The sequence below is a fragment of the Tachyglossus aculeatus genome, chromosome 2, assembly GCF_015852505.1.
Source record: "Tachyglossus aculeatus isolate mTacAcu1 chromosome 2, mTacAcu1.pri, whole genome shotgun sequence".
Taxonomy (NCBI): Eukaryota; Metazoa; Chordata; class Mammalia; order Monotremata; family Tachyglossidae; genus Tachyglossus; species Tachyglossus aculeatus.
This window is the reverse complement of record NC_052067.1, coordinates 90,331,863-90,354,161: the sequence shown is the minus strand read 5'-3', so window position 1 is coordinate 90,354,161 and position 22,299 is coordinate 90,331,863. Positions and strand designations below refer to the sequence as shown.

Genomic DNA, 22,299 nt, shown 5'->3' with positions numbered 1-22,299 from the left:
TGCCCAAAGTCACACAGCCAACAAGGATTTGATAATGAGAGATGATGACGGGGGAATACAAGGTGATCAGGTTGTACCACGGGGGGCTCACAGGCTTCATCCCCATTTGACAGATGAGGGAACTGAGGCCCAGAGAAGTGAAGTGACTTGCCCAAAGTCACACAGCCGACAACTGGCGGAGCCCGGATTTGATGATGAGAGATGATGGCATTTGTTTAGCGCTTACTATGTGCAAAGCACTGTTCTAAGCGCTGGGGAGGATGCAAGATGATCAGGTTATCCCACGGGGGGCCCACGGTCTTCCTCCCCCTTTGACAGAAGAGGTAACTGAGGCACAGAGAAATGAAGTGACTTGCCCAAAGTCACACAGCTGTTAAGTGGCGGAGCCGGGATTAGAACCCATGACCTCTGACTCCCATGCCTGGGCTCTTTCCACTGAGCCACGCTGCTTCATCCTCATCATCGCCTTGTTCAAGCACCGACTAGGGGCTGAGCACTGGTCTAAGCGCTGGGATAGATACAGGGTCATCAGGTTGTCCCCCGTGGGGCTCACAGCCCTCATCCCCATTTGACAGATGAGGTCACTGAGGCCCAGAGAATAATGATAATAATGGTGGTATTTGTTAAGCACTGACTGTGTGCCCAGCACTGTTCTAAACCCTGGGGGAGATACAAGATGATACGGTTGTCCCCCTTGGGGCTCACAGGCTTCAGCGCTTAGAACAGTGCTTTGCACATAGTAAGCGCTCAACAATTACCATCATTATTATTATTATTATTATTATCCCCATTTAACATGAGGGAACTGAGGCACAGAGAATAGTGATAATAGTGATGGTATTTGTTAAGCGCTGACTGTGTGCCAAGCGTTGTTCTGAGCGCTGGGGGACAAAAAAGGCATCACGTTATCCCATTAGAGAAGCAGCGTGCCTCAGTGGAAAGAGCCCGGGCTTTGGAGTCAGAGGTCAGGGGTTCAAATCCCGGCTCCTCCAGCTGTGTGACTTTGGGCAAGTCACTTAACTTCTCTGTGCCTCAGTTACCTCATCTGTAAAACGGGGATTAAGACTGTGAGCCCCGCGTGGGACAACCTGACAGCTCTTAGGACAGTGCTTTGCACATAGTAAGCACTTAATAAATGCCATCATTATTATTATTATTATTTGGGGTTCACAGGCTTCATCCCCATTTGACAGTTGAAGTCACTGAGGCACAGAGAACGATAATAATGATGAGGGTATTTCTCGAGCGCTTACTATGTGCCAAGCACTGTTCTAAGCATTGGGGAGGATACAAGGTGATCAGGTTGTCCCATGGGGGGCTCACAGTCTTACTCCCCATTCCACAGATTAGGTCACTGAGGCACAGGGAATAATAATAATGATGGTGTTTGTTAAGCGCTGACTGTGTGCCCAGCACTCTTCTAAGCCGTGGGGAAGATACAGGGTCATCAGGTTGTCCCTCGTGGGGCTCATTTGACAGATGAGGTAACTGAGGCACAGAGAAGTGAAGTGACTTTTCCAAGGTCACACAGCAGACAAGTGGCGGAGCCGGGAGTAGAACCCACGACCTCTGACTCCCAAGCCTGGGCTCTTTCCACTAAGCCACGCTGCGTCTTTTGCTTCTCTTCATCCCTGTCCTCCACGTCCATTCCCAGACCAATGAATCAGTCGCATTATATTGAGCCCTTACAGTGTGCAGAGCATTCATTCGTATTTATTGGGCGCTTACTGTGTGCAGAGCACTGCACTTCGCATTAAGATGCCCCCTCATCTCCCCCTTCCAGATTTGACCTTCTCCCGATCCAGGAATAACCGTGGTCCTTCTCGCGTATCCTCCTCCCCACCTCCACCCAATCCGTACAGATCCACCTTCCCTCCAGGCTTTCATTTGGTTTATTCAAAACTCCAGCGGAGCCGCTTTTTGAAGAATCTCACCCAGTCCAGACCCAACCAGAGCCTCTGAAATAGTCCCTCTATGGGGTTCAAGCTGAGGTAATAATAATAATGATAATAATAATAATAATAATAATTATGGGAGATAGTTCCGCCTACCTGTGGGGGCAGGTCTCGTTCTTTCCGCATATCCCCCTTCACCGAAAGAGTATTTTGTCCACCCAGGGTAGTGATTTATTACTCTATTTTATTTTATTTTATTTGTACATATTTATTCTATTTATTTTTTGTTAATATGTTTTGTTCTCTGTCTCCCCCTTCTAGACTGTGAGCCCGCTGTTGGGTAGGTACCGCCTCTATATGTTGCCAACTTGTACTTCCCAAGCGCTTAGTACAGTGCTCTGCACACAGGAAGCACTCAATAAATACGATTGAATAAATGAATGAATGATGATGTGCATATTGCTATAATTCTATTTATTCTGATGGTTTTGACACCTGTCTACATGTTTTGTTGTCTGTCTCCCCCTTCTAGACTCTGAGCCCGTTGTTCGGTAGGAACCGTCTCTATACGTTGCCGACTTGTACTTCCCAAGCGTTTAGAACAGTGCTCTGCACACAGTAAGCGTTCAGTAAATACAATTGAATGAATGAATGAATGATTTCAGAGACAAGTACAGATTGAATTTGGAGGGGAGGGGAGATGGAACTGGCATCTAGATGTAAAGTCTGTCAGCGTGTAAGTTTACTGACATAGCCTGCCAGGTACTTTTCAAAAACTCCCTGATGGGATTTTGCTTCCATTATTTGCAGGTGTGTTTTTGTGTTCCTTAGAGGTCCTATCGTCAAGCGTCTGTTTTAAGCCCTTTTTTTGCCTCGTGGCTTAAAATGCATCTGGGCAGCAGTGTATCGTAGTCATGCCGGTATACCTTGGAGAGTGAAATCAAAGGGAAATTGAAATGAATCAAAGGGAATGAAATCGCTAGGAAACAGAAAACCAAAATTAGGACGTCAGTACATTTAGTCGATGGTCTGCCTTTCTGTGATGGGTGGTTTGGATGCTGGGGCTCCCCTCCACTTTGGGTATGAACGCGTAGATTGGGTTTGGAAGTAGATTTAGTGGCCTGGTTTTTGCTGTGATGTGCCACCGACTGCTGAAACTAGATGTCTGGCAGGTGGAATTTTTGTCTTGGTAGAAACTGATGTTTTAATATAGGTGTATCATAAGGTTCCCAAATGGAAGCAATTTTAGAATAGATAGTATTGAGAAAATGAGCATACAAATGATATTTGCCATTAAATATGCACGTAGATTATAAAGTCTGTCTTCAGGCCCTGGTTTTGGGATGCTTCTATTTACCTCATCGGTTTGCTAATTGATTTGCTAATCATTCATTCATTCAATCGTATTTATTGAGCACTTAATGTGTGCAGAGCACTGTACTAAGCGCTTGGGAAGTACAAGTTGGCAACATATAGAGGCGGTCCCTACCTAACAGCGGGCTCACAGTCTAGAAGGGGGAGACAGACAACAAAACATATTAACAAAATAAAATATATAGAATAAATATGTACAAGTAAAATAAATAGAGCAGTAAATGCGTACAAACATATATACATATATACAGGTGCTGTGGGGAGGGGAAAGAGGTAAGGTGGGGGGAGGGGGAGGAGGGGGAGAGGAAGGAGGGGGCTCAGTCTGGGAAGGCCTCCTGGAGGAGGTGAGCTCTCAGTAGGGCTTTGAAGGGAGGAAGAGAGCTAGCTTGGCGGATTTTTGGAGGGAGGGCATTCCAGGCCATGGGGAGGACGTGGGCCCGGGGTCGACGGCGGGACAGGCGAGAACGAGGCACGGTGAGGAAATTAGCGGCAGAGGAGCTGAGGGTGCAGGCTGGGCTGGAGAACGAGAGAAGGGAGGTGAGGTAGGAGGGGGTGAGGGGATGGACAGCCTTGAAGCCAAGAGTGAGGAGTTTCTGCCTGATGCGTAGGTTGACTGGTAGCCACTGGAGATTTTAGAGGAGGGGAGTAACATGCTCAGAGCGTTCCTGCACAAAGACGATCCGGGCAGAGGCGTGAAGTATGGATTGAAGTGGGGAGAGACAGAAGGATGGGAGATCGGAGAGGAGGCTGATGCAGTAATAGGATGAGAGACTGAACCAGCAGGGTAGCGGTTTGGATGGAGAGGAAAGGGCGGATCTCGGCGATGTTGCGGAGGTGAGACCGGCAGGTTTTGGTGACGGATTGGATGTGAAGGGTGAACGAGAGAGCGGAGTTGAGGATGACGTTGCGGGCTTGTGAGACGGGAAGAATGGTAGTGCCATCAACAGTGATGGGAGAGTCATGGAGAGGGCAGGGTTTGGGAGGGAAGATAAGGAGTTCAGGACTTGGACATGTTGAGTTTTAAATGGCGGGCAGACATCCAGATGGGGAGATGTCCTGCATGCAGGAGGAGATACGAGCCTGGAGGGAGGGAGGGAGAGCAGGGGCAGAGATGTAGATTTAGATAATCATCCACACGAAAAAAGAACTCTTATTCATTCATTCAGTTGTATTTATTGAACACTTACTGTGTGCAGAGCATTATACCAAGCACTTGGAAAAGTACGTACAACAATAAGCAAATGACGTTCCCTGCCCACAGCAACCTTTAAATTGCTGCATGCTGTAGCTGTGGGAAGACGTATCGAGTGCATCTTTAGAGAGAAAACTACCTAGTAGCGATCACTACCCCATTAAAAATAGATTTGGGAAGCTTTTAAATTTGACTGCATTTCATTCTGTTAAATAGCCATAAAAAGCCTAACTTGTGGTTTGTGGTAGGATCTGGGATTTAATGAGTTTATGGCCAAAACAAGATATTTTTTACCTGCAGGATTTTGCAATTTGTTTGACGTAAAGAATCTTAAAAAAACAAGTGGCTCCTAGAAATTTCCAGGTCAGCTAAGAGAAGGATGTAGAATGTAGCCCATTCCTCACCATGGTAGATCAGTGGGTTAAATTGGTATTTTTTTTTTATGAATTTATACATCACCAGTCTCCCCTTTTCCACTGTCATTTAGAGTCGAACCGTTTTATGGAAAGAACTTTGGAATATCTCGAAGCTTATGGAAATGGTAGATTGAAGGAATCTTAATTTTGTTCTAATGCTGCAGTTTAACCAAATTTATGGAAGAATGTAGAGGAGTCATAGAATGCATAATTATTGTTATGGTCTTTCCTTACTATGGGTCAAGCACTGTTCTAAGCACAGGGGTTGATAGAAGCTAAACAGCAGGTTAGACTCAGTCCCTGTCCCACATGGGGCTCACAGGCTAAGTAAGAGGGAGAATAGGGAGACCTGTAAAATCCCCATTTTACAATTGAGGAAACTCAGGCACAGAAATGTTAAGTGACTTGCCCAAGGGCACCCAGCAAGCCATATGCAGAACCGATATTAGAACCCAGGTCTTCCGACTTCTAGGCCTGTGCTCTTTCCACAAGGCCACGCTGCTTCTCAAGAAGCCATTCTGCTTCTCAGGGTATACAGGAATCCTCAATTGTTATCGCAACCCTTTAACATTCAGTAATAACCATCATGTGTCTATTTAGCACTCCGTCTTCATAATAAAGTAATTCGTTGATGGGGTAATTTCATTTTGCATATGTAAAATAGCCATTTGAGAGTAGATTTAATGGGGGTGGATTATGAGTCTTATTAAAATAAGGTGCACATAATATCTGGAAACAGTTTGAAAATTTAAATCTTTATTACTCAGCTTGCCTAGAAAATTAAATGGTGAGGGTAGAGCCATAAATGGAGAAGAAAAAACTGAAGGATTTCTGGAACGAGCCATTCGCACTGTTTCTTGTGGTTCATAAAATAAGTGCTTAGCATCAGGGCAAATCGAACAAATACGCTTGCCGTGAAATGCATTTTAGGAAAACCCCAGGGTCTCTCATAAAAATGGGTCACCACAGAATGACTTTTTAGTCAGTTTTGAAGGAGTTCATTGAGGATCGTAGTGAAAACCTCAAATGGAAACATTTGATACCATCACTCAGTTCCACCTGTCAAGAAAGAACTGTTTCCTATTGAATGTCCAAAGTATTGTCTTTGGAATTGAATTGCACCTCCTTACCCCTTCTCTCTGTCTCTTTTTCCTTTGCTCGTCCTCCTCTCTGTCTCCTTCCGTCTTTTCATCTCTCTCGTTAAGTAGGGTGTCTAGAGGCTGTTTCCATGGATTTCAGATCATCCACTGCAGCTCTGAAATGCGTTGCATTTTCCGAATGGGTTGTAAAAAAAAAATCCCAGGGGCAAACAATTGAATAAAAATGGTAACACCAATTTTACCCATTGAAGTGTGGGAGAAGCCTTGTAGTAATTGAAAGAGGAGTAGGTGCATTTTATAAAGATTTCAAATTGATTTAGCAGTACCTTTAATTCACCCAGAAAGAAATGCTTGTTTTTTCTCTGCCTGCAGTGGTACCCTGCACCCTTTTTTAAGCTTGTGCAGAAAATTCAAGGCTATTTGTGTTTTAATTGAAAGTACTGACACAAATTTATGGTCTTTCACAAAGAGGTGGCTTTGCTGCCACGAATAGGGGGCATCTTGAGTGGAGTAAAATTGCTCCTGTTGTGCTTGAAGAATGATACACAGTGTGGTAGCTAATGCATGTAATATTAATGATGTGGAGGTTGGATGTCTTTTAGAGTTAACCGATTTATTCCTGTCGTCGCAAACTCTTGATTGGATTACGTAGGTGAAGCCTCATATCCGTCTTTGTGCTTTCCAGATGTATTTTTCTTCCTCCCTTTTTAACAAGGCTATGATTTATTTTTTGGTCTTTTTCTTGGGCTTTTAAAATTATAATTCAGAGTCGGGCCATCTGATGCAAGGTAATATTTTTAGATCAAAGGTTCTAGTTATACTGCAAGATTACACGTGACCACCAAACCCAGGGTACAGTTGAGTGTGCATTTTGACAGCTGGAGTTAGCTACACATATAAAAAAAAATTGATCATAGATTTATCTGATCTTAGATGATCGGATATGCCCATTAAAAGTCACCTTCCACTTCTGAGGCGTTGATGTGTAGTGAGTAATATCAGCACCTACGTTATCCAGGCCATTATAATGGGCACTTGGAGAACAGAGGTAAGACGTGAAAGATGCGGATCCTGCTCACGGGAAGCTTTTGGTGTGAGGGAGGTGAAGTATAGAGAAAGGAAACCTTTGTATTTTATATCTTGATTTCTTTTAGGGTTTTGAACCCTATACCCAAGGTGAACTGCTCAAATGGAGGGTGTTGCTGATGCTTGCCAGATGTTGCAATATCCATCTTTTGTTTACCTGGTTTTCCTAGTCCTCCCTCGACTTCTCCAGTTAATGGATGCCCAAAGAAAATGCGGAGAGATGTAGAGGAAGCTGAGGAGCTCCAGAGTAGAGGGCCAAACAGGTCTCTAGAGATTCCTGGGACTAGGTTGGGAGAGTGTCCGATATACTTGGTGGGAGCACCTGAAAGGAGGTGGGGAGGGAAAGCCGAAAGAAAACCTTGAAGATGAGCGGGATTAGGAAATCTGCTTTCCCGGCCCACAGACTGATGGGATTTGGATGGATTTCCGGAGAGCACGTGGGACTCACAACTACCTGTTTCAGGCCCAACACACATTATAAGTACACTTAGTGTTCTGAGCACGTGGGGGTTATGTTCTCGACAGCCCCTGCTTTGAAGAAAATGGTGTTGGAGTAGCCGCACCTTCACCAGTGTCGCGCACATCTCCACGACCATCTCTTCCGACATTGCATTCGTGCTCTATCCAGTTCGGAACTCGTCGCAGAAAGAGCCTTCCCTGACTCCAGCTGGAAAGCACAGTGGAAACACGTGCTCGAGAAGAACTGGGTGTACTTTAATTGGGGGCCCAGAGCTCTGGGGAGTTTGGGGCTGTCCTGCAGGAGCCGAATCTGCAGAGCTGGATGGGACTCCCCACAGCCCAAAGTGGTTGGGTTAAGGGTGTGTTTCGGCAGCCTGGGAGGTTTCTTTCCTCCTGCCCATTCCCACTGTGGACCAGGCTGTCCAGGGCAAGAGAGGGATAACAAAATAACAAAAGGCAACATTTCCTGTTTGTTTACCTTTTCCAGTGAGTCATGATTTCACAGCTCCTGCTGCCATGCAACTGCCTACTTTGAGGACCTTCAGATCCCCTGCCTCTGTTCGGCTCCCTTTAATTTAATGTGCCAGGTCAGACACGCTGACAGATCTTGTCTAAACCCTCAGTTTTTTCACCCTCTAACTTTTGCTTCACTTCCTAACCTTTTAAAACCTGGCCTATGCAGAGTTCTCTGGGGGCTTCTATCAGCACTTAGAATAGTGCTTGGCACGTAGTAAGCACTTAACAAATACCATTATTATTATTACTATTAAAGCCTGTTCCTAGGGGATTAAAAAGCAGCAGCATTTTTGCATAACTGCTGTTGGCCAGAGAACGAAGATTAACTTATCTGTGCCTCAGTTCCCTCATCTCTAAAATGGGGATTCATACTGCGCCCCATGTGGGATGTGGACTGTGTCCCACCTGATTATCCTCTATGTACCCCAGCGCTTAGTACAGTGCCTGGCACATGGTGCGTGCTTAACGAATACTATAAAAAAAGGTAGGAAGACCCACGGAAGTATCTTGGGCAAGATGAAACTAAGTGAGAGATGGAATACAGGCAGTCCTCTGTATACCTCAGAAATGATTTCCTGAAAAGAATGACTTCTCTTTTCTGAATAAACAATTGTACAGAATAAAAATGAAATAATCTAGAAGGGCTAGACTTTTCAAATTCAACAACAACATGTGTCAATGTATAATTAGAGCTTCTGCCCTCCCTAGGGCAGGGCTGTTAATTGTCCTGAGATAGGCCCATGGAGACTGGCTAATAATAGAACAGTCAGATTTTGAGTCAGAAAGGAGGAGGAATCTGCAAAACCCATCCAGAAACTGTCAGAGTAGCAGAATTAGGACAGATTGGAAGAGGGGAAAATATGGTGACGGTAACCTGGATGACTAGGGAGAGATGAAAGCGATTTGTAACCGTGCCCATTTTGCTGAAGACTAGACCTGGAACTGTGAGTATTTTATTCAAATAGGGTATCGGGGTAAGGGAATGACAAACCAGAGATATTGAAGCTGTATCCTTTAGCTCCAGGACAGACAGATACTTTAGGCTTCCTGAATTTTGGAATTCTCGATCCTTCCCCCTCTAGACTGTAACCTTGGTGTGGGCAGGGAGTGTGCCTTTCAACTCTGTTACATTCTACCGTCCCAGGTGCTGGCTTAGTGCAGGGCTTTGCACACTGTAAGCGCTCGATTAATTTGGTCGATTGACACGTGGAGAGGACTGCTTTTTCCAGTGTCAGTGGGATGTGTGTGAGTAGCTTATTTTGTTAGTATGAACCATGATAGTGTTTTTGCCGCAAGAACAAAATTGCCCCGAGCCCCTTTGTTTTGCCTGCTTTTTGCTGGGATATGCTGCCAATATACTTGCTAAGTGATGTGGAATCCAAGAATGCTCGTTAATTATGGTGCTCTTCGTTTCCAGTAGTTGTCGGGAAGCTGATTCTCATAGGAAGCCCCTTCGCAATCCAGGCAAGGAGTGAACGGTGGCGGTGGGGGACAACCCAGCCAAGCTCTGCCCATGCGAAGAGGATGCTTTGTTTGCCTGACGTGCGGCGTTTGGATCTGTAATGGAAATGTAAGCGGAGCATCCCATTCTTAACTTTCAAAGCTGCAATTATGATTAATTTGTGTAATTACAAGATGGGAACGAATTCCATTTCTGGTTTTTCCTAATGAGCAACATAACAGAAGAAAACTTAATTGCCACTGAGTGAATACTACCCCTGTCCCCCCGCATCTTCCCTTAAATTGTTTTAAACCTTTTCCCGAAGGATTACCCCTTTGTGCCCACTACCTAAAAGGGAAGTTTTGGCTAGGTGGAGTTCTCCCACTTCCTAGACAGAGGAGTAGGTCTAGAATTAAGCAGCCTTTCTGTGGACCTTCAGAAAGTCATCGAGTCTTGGCCTCTCTCCTCTAGGCAGGAATAGACCCTACGATCTGCCAAAGCCAATATTTGCCACGTTCTTACCAATCTCTTGCAGTCGAAGTTCCACAGCATCCTCTCCTGTTAGATATTGCTTTGCACATAGTAAGTGCTTAATAAATGCCATTATTATTATTATTATATTCCTCCCTTTCTCTAACCCCAAATCAGTTTGCTTCCATTTGTTTCGATTTCAGGTAGTTTTATTCTCAGTGGAGAAAAGCAGGTGGTCTAATGGAAAGAGCCCAGGCCTGGGAGTTAGGGGACCTGGGTCTAATCCCAGCTCTGCCACTCATCTGCTGTGTGACCTTGGGCAAGTCACTTCTTCACGCCTCAGTTCCCTCATATGCAAAATGGAGATACAGTACTTGTTCTCCCTCCTACTTACACTGTGGGACTTGATTATCTTATATCAACCCCAGCGCTTTGTACAGTGCCTGGCACATAGTAAGTGCTTAACAGGTACTATTATTATTATTATTATCCTTCCCACCTCCATGCCCCCAGTCACCTTTTCACCAGTCTAAGTAACTACAGTTCCCTTAATTGTTGGACACAGCTCTTCTCCAACCCCTCAGTGTCATGTTCATTCATTCATTCATTCAATCATATTTATTGAGCACTTACTGTGTGCAGAGCACTCTACTAAGTGCTCGGAAAGCGCAGTTCATGTTGGTGGCTCACCTATGGATCCTAGCCTGGTTCTCCAGATCTCTCCTCTGATGCCCTAAGGTCTGTCCTGCCCAAATCTTCCTGTGTGGAAGTTGGTGGGATAGTTTCTTCTCATCTCTGCGTGCCAATAAACTCTTGCTCACTATCCTTTATAGAGTAGACTTTTCAAATGATAGAGTAGATTGCAGAGTCATTCAATTTAAGATCTGCCGTGACCCCCAAGTCATTCCTCATTTTGTGCTTTTGAGTTCGCATGTGATTTTAAAGACACTCGCACTTGTTGCTTTGGGATTTTTTTTCAGTTGTCCTTGGACAGCAAGTCGGTTGCCCAAGGTGGGAGGTGACCAGTTCCCTATAAATTTTCTGCCATCTGGGGACAATGGAACGATTTATTAACTTTGGATTCTTTATCCAAAGCAGAAATCCACATCTTCCCACCCAAACCCTGTCATCCCCGACTTTCGCCATACTGTAGACACCACCACCACCTTCCCTGTCTCACAAGCCCGAAAACTTGGCATCATCCTCGACTCTTTTATCCCACATATTCAATCCATCACCAAATCCTCTTGGTTCTGTCTTGGCAACATCACTAAAAGTCAGTCTTGTTCTCTCCATCCAAACTGCTACCTCACAGATCCGAGCACTTATAATAATGATGGCATTTATTAAGCACTTACTATGTGCAAAGCACTATTCTAAGCGCTGGGGAGGCTACAGAGTGATCAGGTTGTCCCATGGAGGGCTCACAGTCAATCCCCATTTTACAGATGAGGTAACTGAGGCACAGAGAAGTTAAGTGACTTGCCCAAAGTCACACAGCTGACAATTGGCGGAGTCAGGATTTGAACCCATGACTACTGACTCCAAAGCCCGTGCTCTTTCCACTGAGCCGCGCTTATCCCAACTCGACTCCTGCATCAGCCTCTTCACTGACCTCCTTGCCTCCTGTCTGTCCCCACTCCAGTCCATAATCACTCTGCTGTCTGGATAATTTTTCTAGAAAAGTTCACTCCAGTTCACTCATTCATTCAGTTGTATTTATTGAGCACTTACTGTGTGCAGAGCAGTGTATTAAGCGCTTGGGAAGTACAGGTTGGCAACATTATAGAGATGGTCCCTACCCAACAATGGGCTCACAGTCTAGAAGGGGGAGACAGACAACAAAACAAAACATGTGGACAGGTGTCAGGTCATCAGAATAAATAAAAATAAAGCTGGATGCACATCATTAACAAAAGAAATAGAATAGTAAATATGCACAAGTAAAAAGAGTAATAAATCTGTACAAACATATATACAGGTGCTGTGGGGAGGGGAAGGAGGGAGGGGGAGAGGAATGGAGGGGCTCAGTCAGGGAAGGCCTCCTGGAGGAGGTGAGCTCTCAGTAGGGCTTTGAAGGGAGGAAGAGAGCTAGCTTGGGGGATTTTGGGAGGGAGGGCATTCCAGGCCAGGGGGAGGACGTGGGCCGGGGGTCGATGGTGGGACAGGCCATCTTCAAAAATCTCCAGTGGCTACCAATCAATCTGTGCATCAGGCAGAAACTCCTCACCCTGGGCTTCAAGGCTCTCTATCACCTCGCCCCCTCCTACCTCACCTCCTTTCTGTCCTTCTACAGCCCAGTCCGCACCCCACACCCTCCGCTCCTCTGCCGCTAATCTCCTCACCGTACCTCGTTCTCGCCTGTCCCGCCATCGACCCCCGGCCCACGTCATCCCCCGGGCCTGGAATGCCCTCCCTCCGCCCATCCGCCAAGCTAGCTCTCTTCCTTCCTTCAAGGCCCTTCTGAGAGCTCACCTCCTCCAGGAGGCCTTCCCAGACTGAGCCCCTTCCTTCCTCTCCCCCTCGTCCCCCTCTCCATCCCCCCCATCTTACCTCCTTCCCTTCCCCACAGCACCTGTATATATGTATATATGTTTGTACATATTTATTACTCTATTTATTTATTTATTTTACTTGTACATATCTATTCTATTTATTTTATTTTGTTAGTATGTTTGGTTTTGTCTCTCCCTTTTAGACTGTGAGCCCGCTGTTGGGTAGGGACTGTCTCTATATGTTGCCAGTTTGTACTTCCCAAGCGCTTAGTACAGTGCTCTGCACACAGTAAGCGCTCAATAAATACGATTGATGATGATGATGATGACAGGTGAGACCAAGGCACAATCAGCACATCCCCCACTACCTACCTTGCCAATTTCCTACTACAGGCCAGGCTATACATATGGCGTCTCTAATGCCAACCTACTCACCGAACCTCCATCTCACTCATGTCGCTGCCAACCCCTGCCCATGTCCTCCTCCTGGCCTGGAATCCCCTCCCCCATTGCATTCAACAGACCACCACCCTCCCCACCTGAAAAAGCCTTGTTAAAGTCACATCTCCTCTGAGATCTTCCCCAACTAAGCCCTAATGTCCCTTTCTGCACTGCCTACTCACTTGGATCTTTACCCTTTGAGCGCTTGATATTCACCCCACCCTCAGCCCCACAACACCCATGTACATATCCGTAATGATTTTAATGTCTCTCTCAGCCCCTCTGGACTGTAAGTGTTTTAATAATAACAATGATGGCATTTATTAAGCGCTTACTATGTGCGAAACACTGTTCTAAGCACCGGGGAGGTTACAAGGTGATCATGTTGTCCCACTGGGGGCTCACAGTCTTAATCCCCATTTTACAGATTAGGTAACCGAGGCACAGAGAACCACCCCATCCTACCTCCTTCCCTTCCCCACAGCACCTGTATATATGTGTATATGTTTGTACATATTTATTACTCTATTTATTTTACCTGTACATATCTATTCATTTTATTTTGTTAGTATGTTTGGTTTTGTTCTCTGTCTCCCCCTTTTAGACTGTGAGTCCACTGTTGGTTAGGGACCGTCTCTATATGTTGCCAACTTGTACTTCCCAAGCGCTTAGTACAGTGCTCTGCACACAGTAAGCGCTCAACAAATACGATTGATTGATTGATTAAGTGACTTGCCCAAAGTGTCACAGCTGACAGTTGGCGGAGCCGGGATTTGAACCCATGATCTCTGACTCCAAAGCCCATGCTCTTTCCACACTGAGCAGGGAACGTGTCTGCCAACTCCGTTGTGTTGTACTCTCCAAAGTGCCCAGTTCAGTGCTCTGCATACAGTAAGCGCTCAATAAATAGGATTAATTGGTTGATTACCTGCCTCCTGGGATGGGTAACACACATTATTGCCATCTCCACATTTAATGAACGTGTTCTGAATTTCATGATCTAAAGCTTTGCTAGAAGTAACAATCTGAAACCCCGGACCAGGTCTCCCAGAATGGTCCCTTTTCCCTCTGTTCCCACTGTCACCGACCCTGTATATATGTTTGTACGTATTTATTACTCTATTTATTTATTTATTTATTTTACTTGTACATATCTATCCTATTTATTTTATTTTGTTAGTATGTTTGGTTTTGTTCTGTCTCCCCCTTTTAGACTGTGAGCCCACTGTTGGGTAGGGACTGTCTCTATATGTTGCCAGTTTGTACTTCCCAAGCGCTTAGTACAGTGCTCTGCACATAGTAAGCGCTCAATAAATACGATTGATGATGACCCCTCAATATCAAGTCAGCCATAGGTCAGATCGTTTTGTCATGGGACACATCTTAATGATCTGACCTGATTTCCATTTCTCGCATAGCCAGGTGCCTTGAAGAAAACCATGGGCTATTTTAAGTACAGATTGCTCATCTGATGTGTTCTTAACTCCCAGGAACCAGAGTGTCTTAGTTTTAAGGGCTGTCTTTTTCATTTTGAGCCCAGACCCTCCCCCCGCACCTCCTTTTTTTATGGCATTTAATAACTGTGGTATATTCTTAAGTGATTACTGTGTGCCAGGCACTGCACTAAGCGCTGGGGTAGATACAAGCTAATTCCCCCTTTTAGACTGTGAGCCCACTGTTGGGTAGGGACTGTCTCTATATGTTGCCAGTTTGTACTTCCCAAGCGCTTAGTACAGTGCTCTGCACACAGTAAGCGCTCAATAAATACAATTGATGATGATGATGATGATCAGATTGGACACAGTCCCTGTCCCTCATGGGGCTCACAGTCTTAATCCCCATTTCCTAGATGAGAACCAGCATGGCATATTGGATAAAGCACAGACCTGGAGTCAGAAGGCCATGAGTTTGAATCCCAGCTCGGCCACTTGTCTGCAGTGGTGACCTTGGACAAGTCACTTCACTTTAGTTACTTCATCTGTAAAATGGGGATCAAGACCGTGAGCCCCACGTGGGACAGGGATTGTGTGCAACTCGATTTGCTTGTATCCATTCCAGTGTTTAGTACAGTGCCTGGCACATAGTAAGTGCTTAACAAATACCATAATTATTAGGAGGAAACCGAGGCACATTCATTCAGTTGTATTTATTAAGCGCTTACTGTGTGCAAAGCTCTGTGAGAGTACACTATAACAGACACATCTGAGCTCAGTCTAGAGACCCAGTCTTTAGACCCCTCTGTCTTCAAGGTGGCATCACAGCTGCAAACCTACTAGAGTTTTTATGTCCTCCAAGAGACAAATCTCTGGTGTGAGTGGGATTTAGGACATATTTTTTTCTATTCTATCAAAAACATTTTAGAGCTTCAGAGCCCCTGGGTCTTTTCTTCCCTACAACTTCCCCCCCTTTGCATTACCAGTGTTACGCTCCACACCCCCTGCTTGGTCCTCTAATGAACTATCACTTGCATTAGCGTGGCTCAGTGGAAAAAGCCTGGGCTTTGGAGTCAGAGGTCATGGGTTCAAACCCCGGCTGTGTGACTTTGGGTAAGTCACTTCACTTCTCTGTGCCTCAGTTCCCTCATCTGTAAAATGGGGATTAAGTCTGTGAGGCCCCCCGTGGGACAGCCTGATCGCCTTGTAACCTCCCCAGTGCTTAGAACAGTGTTTTGCACATAGTAAGTGCTTAATAAATGCCATCATCATTATTATTATTATTATTAGCCAGTTCAGGAAGCATCTGAGAGTGAAGTCTTCAGGCCCTGCCCATTTGGTCACATTCAAAGAACATTCTTCAGCTGCTCCTTCCTTCTCCGATATCTTCTAATTCGACTTTCCGCTCAGCCCGTTTCTTACTCAGCAGGATTAGTAGTTGTCAAATAATCCAACACCAACATACCGATTCGGCATGAATTTTTAAACACCTGTTGTAAAAATCTACCCTCGGTCTAGAAGGTCATTCGGGAATCCTGATATCTTACTTTTGCAAGGCTGTGTTTTACAATTTAATTTGCTCCTTCACTCCCTTAAATGTGTAGGAAAATGGGACTCAAGTTTAGCTCTATACCCTGAATTAGAATATTTTTAATTTTCAAAAATCATCTAAATGATTTTGATTGACACTGCCCAGGGGAGAGTTAGGTGGAGGTAAAACAATCCCTGGTTTATGTTGTCTGATTCCCCAAATACGGATTTCCTCTCTTCTGAGCTCCTTATAGTGCTTAGTGCAGCGCTTTAAATACAAGGGACACTCGATCCGTTGGCTAACTTTCTTCCGTTGGCTTAACGTGGTGAATAAGCAAAATGTCAAGTTACCATTTAAGTTTAGCTGCAGAGCTGAGAAATTATATAATCAGCTGTAAAAACTAGTTGTCTGGAGAATTAGCCTCCCAAGACCGTCCTCAGTATGATGTTTTCAATTATGTGCATTTTTTTTTTTTGCCATAATATACAAAACGGTGGCTAGGTAGGGAAGCCAGCCAAGTGAAAGGGGCGGCTTGATCTTTTTCTGTTTTCAGAATCTGAAAGCGTTTAAAGCACCGTGAATATTACGACCGTTAGTAATATTTGCGTTTTTTGCCAAGCCCCGCGCTAAGTGCTGGGGTCTTGTCTCGTGCCGTCCAGTCGTCTCCGACCCATAGCGACGCCATGGACACAGCTCTCCTAGAACACCCCACCTCCAGCTGCAATCGGTAGTATATCCTTTTGAGTTTTCTTGGTCAAAATCTAGAAGTGCTTTACCATTACCTTCTTCGGTGCAGTCAACTCGATTCTCCACCCTCACCTCTCTCCCGTGGTGCTGCTGCCCAGCACAGGTGAGTTTTGACTTGTAGCAGATTGCCTGCCACTCGCTAGCCACCGGCCAAGCTAGGAATGGAATGGGTAGGCCTCTGCTTGACTCTCCTTCCCATAGTCGAGACTGGTAGAGTACTGGAAATGCTCCAGGTGCGACCCTGAGAGGGCACGGGCTGGGGTAGATATGATAATAATAATAATAATAATAATAATAATAATAATAATAATAATAATAATGGCGGCATTTATTAAGCACTTGCTATGTGCAAACCACCGTTCTAAGTGCTGGGGAGGTTACAAGGTGATCAGGTTGTCCCATGGGGGGGCTCACAGTCTTAATCCCCATTTTACAGATGAGGTAACCGAGGCCCAGAGAAGTTAAGTGCCTTGCCCAAAGTCACACAGCTGACGTGGCGGACCCGGGATTTGAACCCACGACCTCTGACTCCAAAGCCCGGGCTCTTTCCACTGAGCCACGCTGCTTCCGTTACTAACTCCAGGGCCTGCTGGTGCTTGGTACGATAAATAAGGACCTAGAACAATTTACCATTCCTTCGATGCTAAAGATTTACCAATTGTCTGCTGTGTGACTTTGGGCAAGTCACTTCACTTCTCTGCCTTTTTAGAGAAGCAGCATGGCTCAGTGGAAGGAGCACGGACTTTGGAGTCAGAGGTCATGGGTTCAAATCCTGGCTCCGCCAACTGTCAGCTGGGTGACTTTGGGCAAGTCACTTCACTTCTCTGTGCCTCAGTTACCTCATCTGTAAAATGGGGATGAAGACTGTGAGCCCCCGGTGGGACAACCTGCTCACCTTGTAACCTCCCCAGTGCTTAGAACAGTGCTTTGCACATAGTAAGCACTTAATAAATGCCATTATCATCATCATTTAATTAGTAAAATCTGTGGCCTCCTTGGTTACTGCCAGCCTGAATTGCATTAGCAGTTGGAATTGGAAACTATTGTCAGTTAGCCTTCTTCATGGAAACGAGCCTGTTGTTGGGTAGGGACCGTCTCTATATGTTGCCGACTTGTACTTCCCAAGCGCTTAGTACAGTGCTCGGCACACAGTAAGCGCTCAATAAATACGATTGAAGGAATGAAATGGAAATACTCGAGAGCCTGAGACTGGAAATAGTTATCTCTTGAATGTTCAGTAGTTGATAATTCAGTGTATGGGTAATCTTTTTCTCTGCTGCTGCTTTTCTCCTAGCAGGGCAAGGCCCGAGGGGGAGAAGAAACAGAGAATAGGGAAGATGGAAATGGAGAGCCACCAAAGTGGGGGGCAGAGAAAAACTGAGGAGCAGACACGGGAGAAGATAGGATATCTATTCTATTTATTTTATTTTGTTAGTACGTTTGGTTTTGTTCTCTGTCTTCCCCCTTTTAGACTGTGAGCCCACTGTTGGGTAGGGACTGTCTCTATATGTTGCCAACTTGGACTTCCCAAGCGCTTAGTACAGTGCTCTGTACACAGTAAGCGCTCAATAAACATGATTGACGATGGTAGAAGTTTGCGATTTGCTAAATTTCCTTTTGGGAACTGAAGTTAATCGGAATTTACTAAAAATGTAGGCGTTTTGCTACTATTTGAAATGAAAAATGAGCAGCCCTAGCCACAGCTTGGTTAATCGGTAATATTTGAGCACATACTGCGTGCAGAGTACGTGGGAGAGTATAACTGAGAAAACGGACAAATTCCTCGCCCTCAAGGAGCTAGTGAAGTACCAAAGTACCGCACACCTAGTGCCTCACGTAGTCTGGCAGTGTTGTCCAATGAGGGCGGTAAACTCGGCAAGAGTACCGGAAAAGAGACGGCCGAGTGCATCCTTGAGCTGTTTAAACGTTGCCACTTGAACACGCCGTCTATTTGCTTTACATCTGCGTTCTCTAGCCGGCGAACCGGGTACCGAAACTTATCTGGTTTCCTTAAATTGGTTTCCGCGCGGTCAAGAGCGTGTTCTCCTTTCCCCAGGATGGCCGGCTGCGGGGAAATCGATCGTTCGATGAACACGCTTCCCGCGGACAGGAAGGGGAACGAGTCCTGTTCCGCCGCCGCCACCCCCTCCCTCCCGGTCCCCGAATGTGCCATCTGCCTGCAGACGTGCGTCCACCCGGTCAGCCTGCCCTGTAAGCACGTGTTCTGCTATCTGTGCGTGAAGGGCGCCTCGTGGCTGGGGAAGCGGTGCGCGCTGTGTCGCCAGGAGATCCCGGAGGACTTCCTGGACAAGCCCACCTTGCTGTCCCCCGAAGAGCTCAAGGCGGCCGGCCGAGGCCACGGCGAACACGCCTGGTATTACGAAGGGAGGAACGGCTGGTGGCAGTACGACGAGCGCACCAGCAGGGAGCTGGAAGACGCCTTCTCCAAGGGGAAGAAGAGCACGGAGATGTTGATCGCCGGCTTCCTGTACGTGGCCGACCTGGAGAACATGGTGCAGTACCGCAGGAACGAGCACGGCCGCCGCCGGAAGATCAAGCGGGACATAATGGACATACCAAAGAAAGGGGTGGCGGGGCTGCGGCTGGACTGCGAGTCGAACAGCGTCAGCCTGGCCCGGGAGAGCTCCGCCGACGGAGCGGACAGTACCCCGGCCCAAGGCGGGGCGCCTCCGCCGCCCCTTGCTGCCTCCCCCGCTCCCTTCCGACCTCCGCCGGCCCTCGCCGGCCCGCCCACCAGCCCCGCCACCCCCTCGCCCGACGCGGGCACCGGCCTGGAGGACTCCCTCGCCCACTTGCAGCTCAGCGGGGACGGCCTGGCCGGGCGGGGTCAACGGGGGGAGGGCGAGGAAGACCACGAGGCGCCGCTTCCCGCCAGGCCCCCGGCCGCGGCCGCCGAAGAAACCGAGTCGGACGGCGACGGCGGGGCGGCCGCCCCGGCGCAGCACCGCTCCTCCGGCCGGCAGAGACTTCTCATTCCCACTGGGAACCAGGCGGCGGAACGACCCACCTCCGGGGGCGGATCCAGGAGGCCCGACGGACAGTGCACGGTGACGGAAGTGTGAGAAGGCGAGAGCGCGCTCCCCCGCCGCCACCTCGAAGGCTATCTGTAAATTCCTCTCCACACTGACATTACGCTCATCCCTAGCCGCGTGTTTCGGGGGTGGGAGGGCGGGAAGGGAAGCGGGGAGAGCTGAGCTGGCCTGCAACTAAATCGTCTAACACGTCTCTGTTGGGAAATTTATTTAAGCGTGAGGAGCCCGGGTGTTAACAGTCGAAAGCTGCTTGGCGATACCCAGTTTTCTTGAAAATATCTCTTCCTCAGTTTGTAGCGCTGGTTTTGGGTTTTGGTTTTTTTTTTTGGAGATCCTCAATCTTTCCGGCCAACGTGTAGTCCCTGTGCGTCTTTTGACTGTCTTCATTTTCCGACTGTTGCCCCGTCCCCGTTTCTCTGCATGGATCGACGTAGGAAAAGAACATTAAAATTGGGAGCTTTGAAGGTGTCGGGCACCAGGATGGGCAGGGTGTTTCAGTTACCGTGAGAGAGTAGTCGTGAGTTTGGAGTTTGGAGATGTTCTGAAGTAGATGAGACAGCTCGATTTTGTTTTCAAGTTCCCGAGATGGAAGCGTGTACAAAAGAAAAGCTTACCGTATCTTATGTTGCGAAATTCTTGCCTGTAACACTCTTCATGGCGTTCCCACCGGCTTTGCCGTCTAGTCCTTGTAGTCTGTTTGAGGTTTCTCTTGATTTGTCTTTTTTTTTTGTTACAGAATTTATAATTTAATAAATACTACATTTTACCAAAAACACCCAGCGCCTGTTTGCCCTTTGTTTGAAACATCAGCATTGTGGCCCTTGCTTCTAAGACTAACCGAATGATGGGATACAGGTTAAAATGAAACATGAAACAGTAATCTGTAATGGAATGCTTGTTCCATGTTGTTTCTACTGTGGTACTAAAGTGGAGAAGTAACATTAGGAGTAAAATATTGGGCCCAAAAGGGGAGAGTTCTGTTCCAACATCTGGAATTGTAAGGATTCCTTGCCCAAAATTCTCCTGTTATCCTTCCCAGTAGCCTGAGGCTGACTTTTTATATACACATATACACACGTTACATTCGCTCTGCCTGCTAACTTACAATCCATAGTAACAAATCAGACTCAGCTTGTATTCGGTTATTCCCGGTATTCCTTAACCACTAAGGGATGATTCTATCCATCTCTGAAAATAAGGACTCTATTTCAGTAGTGGATCCTTCACTACATCTCAATGCCATCTGGAATGACAGGCTAAAGCGTCCTACCCCAGTAAGTGTAGTTTGGTAATATGAATTTAATACCGAAAAGTTTATCCCATTGAGCACCACCTGGCATTTCTAGACCTGGGGCAGGTACTCCAGGAAAAGGAGTTTTCTTCTGAGAGGTGGGGTTTTATTACAAGGCAAAAGTCAGAAAAAGTGGAGTGCACAGGAAGAACTGAGTTTAGAAAAGCATCAAGTTATGCATTGGCCTTATAATCTAATCATGAAAATTAGGCCAATTGACCACTGGTCTAGGAAAGTGCTTATTCTTGACTAGCCAGGAGTGTAACTGCATTTTTATATATACTTTTAAAATTTTGAGTCTTCAAAACACCTGCCTGTGAAATAACCTCCGGTATAGGTCCTTAAAATAAGTTTAGCGAATTCTCTCTCTGTCTTGTAGCTGAGATCACTAAGTGGAAAAAAAAATCCAACGCTCACTTCCCATTTTAACAGTATTATTTAGTTGCCGGTTCAGATTTACTTTCCTCAAGGGTGTTATCCTTAATCTCCAGGGCTTAGCACACACACTAAGTACTTAACTCCTATTGCTAAAAGCTGCTCACGCTGAAAGCCAATGTGGGAGGAAGCAGGATGATGGAAACTGACTCTGAAAAGGAGGTGCGGAGAGAAAGCAGGCCAGTGTACTGGCCACCCCTTTGCTTAAAAACAGTCATGGAAGGAACAGGCAAGAAGCAGCATGCCTAGTGGGAAGAGTACAGACCTGAGTTCTAATCAATCGATCGTATTTATTGAGCGCTTACTGTGTGCAGAGCACTGTACTAAGCGCTTGGGAAGTACAAGTTGGCAACATATAGAGACAGTCCCTACCCAGCAGTGGGCTCACAGTCTAAAAGACTAATCCCAGCTCTGCCACTTGTCTGCTGTGTGACCTCAGCATGTCACTTAACTTCCTTGTGCCTCAGTTCCCTCATATGTAAAATGGGGATTAAGACGGGGGGGGGACATCATCATCAATCGTATTTATTGAGCGCTTACTATGTGCAGAGCACTGTACTAAGCGCTTGGGAAGTACAAGTTGGCAACATATACAGTCCCTACCCAACAGTGGGCTCACAGTCTAGAAGGGGGAGACAGACAAAACATATTAACAAAATAAAATAAATAGAATAAATATGTACAAGTAAAATAGAGTAATAAATATGTACAAACATATATTTCTATATAAATATATGTATATATATTTATATATACAGGTGCTGTGGGGAGGGGAAGGAGGTAAGGCGAGGAGGGGGAGAGGAAGGAGGGGACCCCCAGCGCTTAGCCCACAGGCACTTAATACCCTACTTACTTAAATTACTTAAATTAAATTAAATTACATAACTTACTCAAATACTTAACAAATACAATACAAATACATA

At 46.2% G+C, this 22,299-nt stretch overlaps 1 protein-coding gene and 1 non-coding gene across 10 annotated transcripts in view; one reads left to right on the top strand and one right to left on the bottom strand.

The window, feature by feature from the left end:
* Positions 1 to 22,299, top strand: part of RNF146 (ring finger protein 146) — a 35,323-nt gene that overhangs the window by 5,472 nt on the left and 7,552 nt on the right. The window contains exons 2-4 of one of the 9 annotated variants that reach the window (XM_038759450.1): positions 1,863 to 1,991; positions 9,456 to 9,608; positions 18,573 to 20,425. In XM_038759450.1, the coding sequence (XP_038615378.1) occupies positions 9,601 to 9,608; positions 18,573 to 19,680 (1,116 nt within the window). In that variant the 5' untranslated portion in view covers positions 1,863 to 1,991; positions 9,456 to 9,600 and the 3' untranslated portion in view covers positions 19,681 to 20,425. Of the gene's footprint in view, positions 1 to 1,862; positions 1,992 to 2,484; positions 2,514 to 4,084; positions 4,104 to 8,029; positions 8,110 to 8,769; positions 8,983 to 9,455; positions 9,609 to 18,572; positions 20,426 to 22,299 lie in introns of those variants that run through there. The other 8 variants (XM_038759458.1, XM_038759484.1, XM_038759467.1 and 5 more) reach the window with 8 other exon arrangements.
* LOC119924231 lies at positions 16,711 to 16,848 on the bottom strand. The gene has a single exon (XR_005449076.1). It is a non-coding gene; the product is annotated as a small nucleolar RNA SNORA7 (small nucleolar RNA).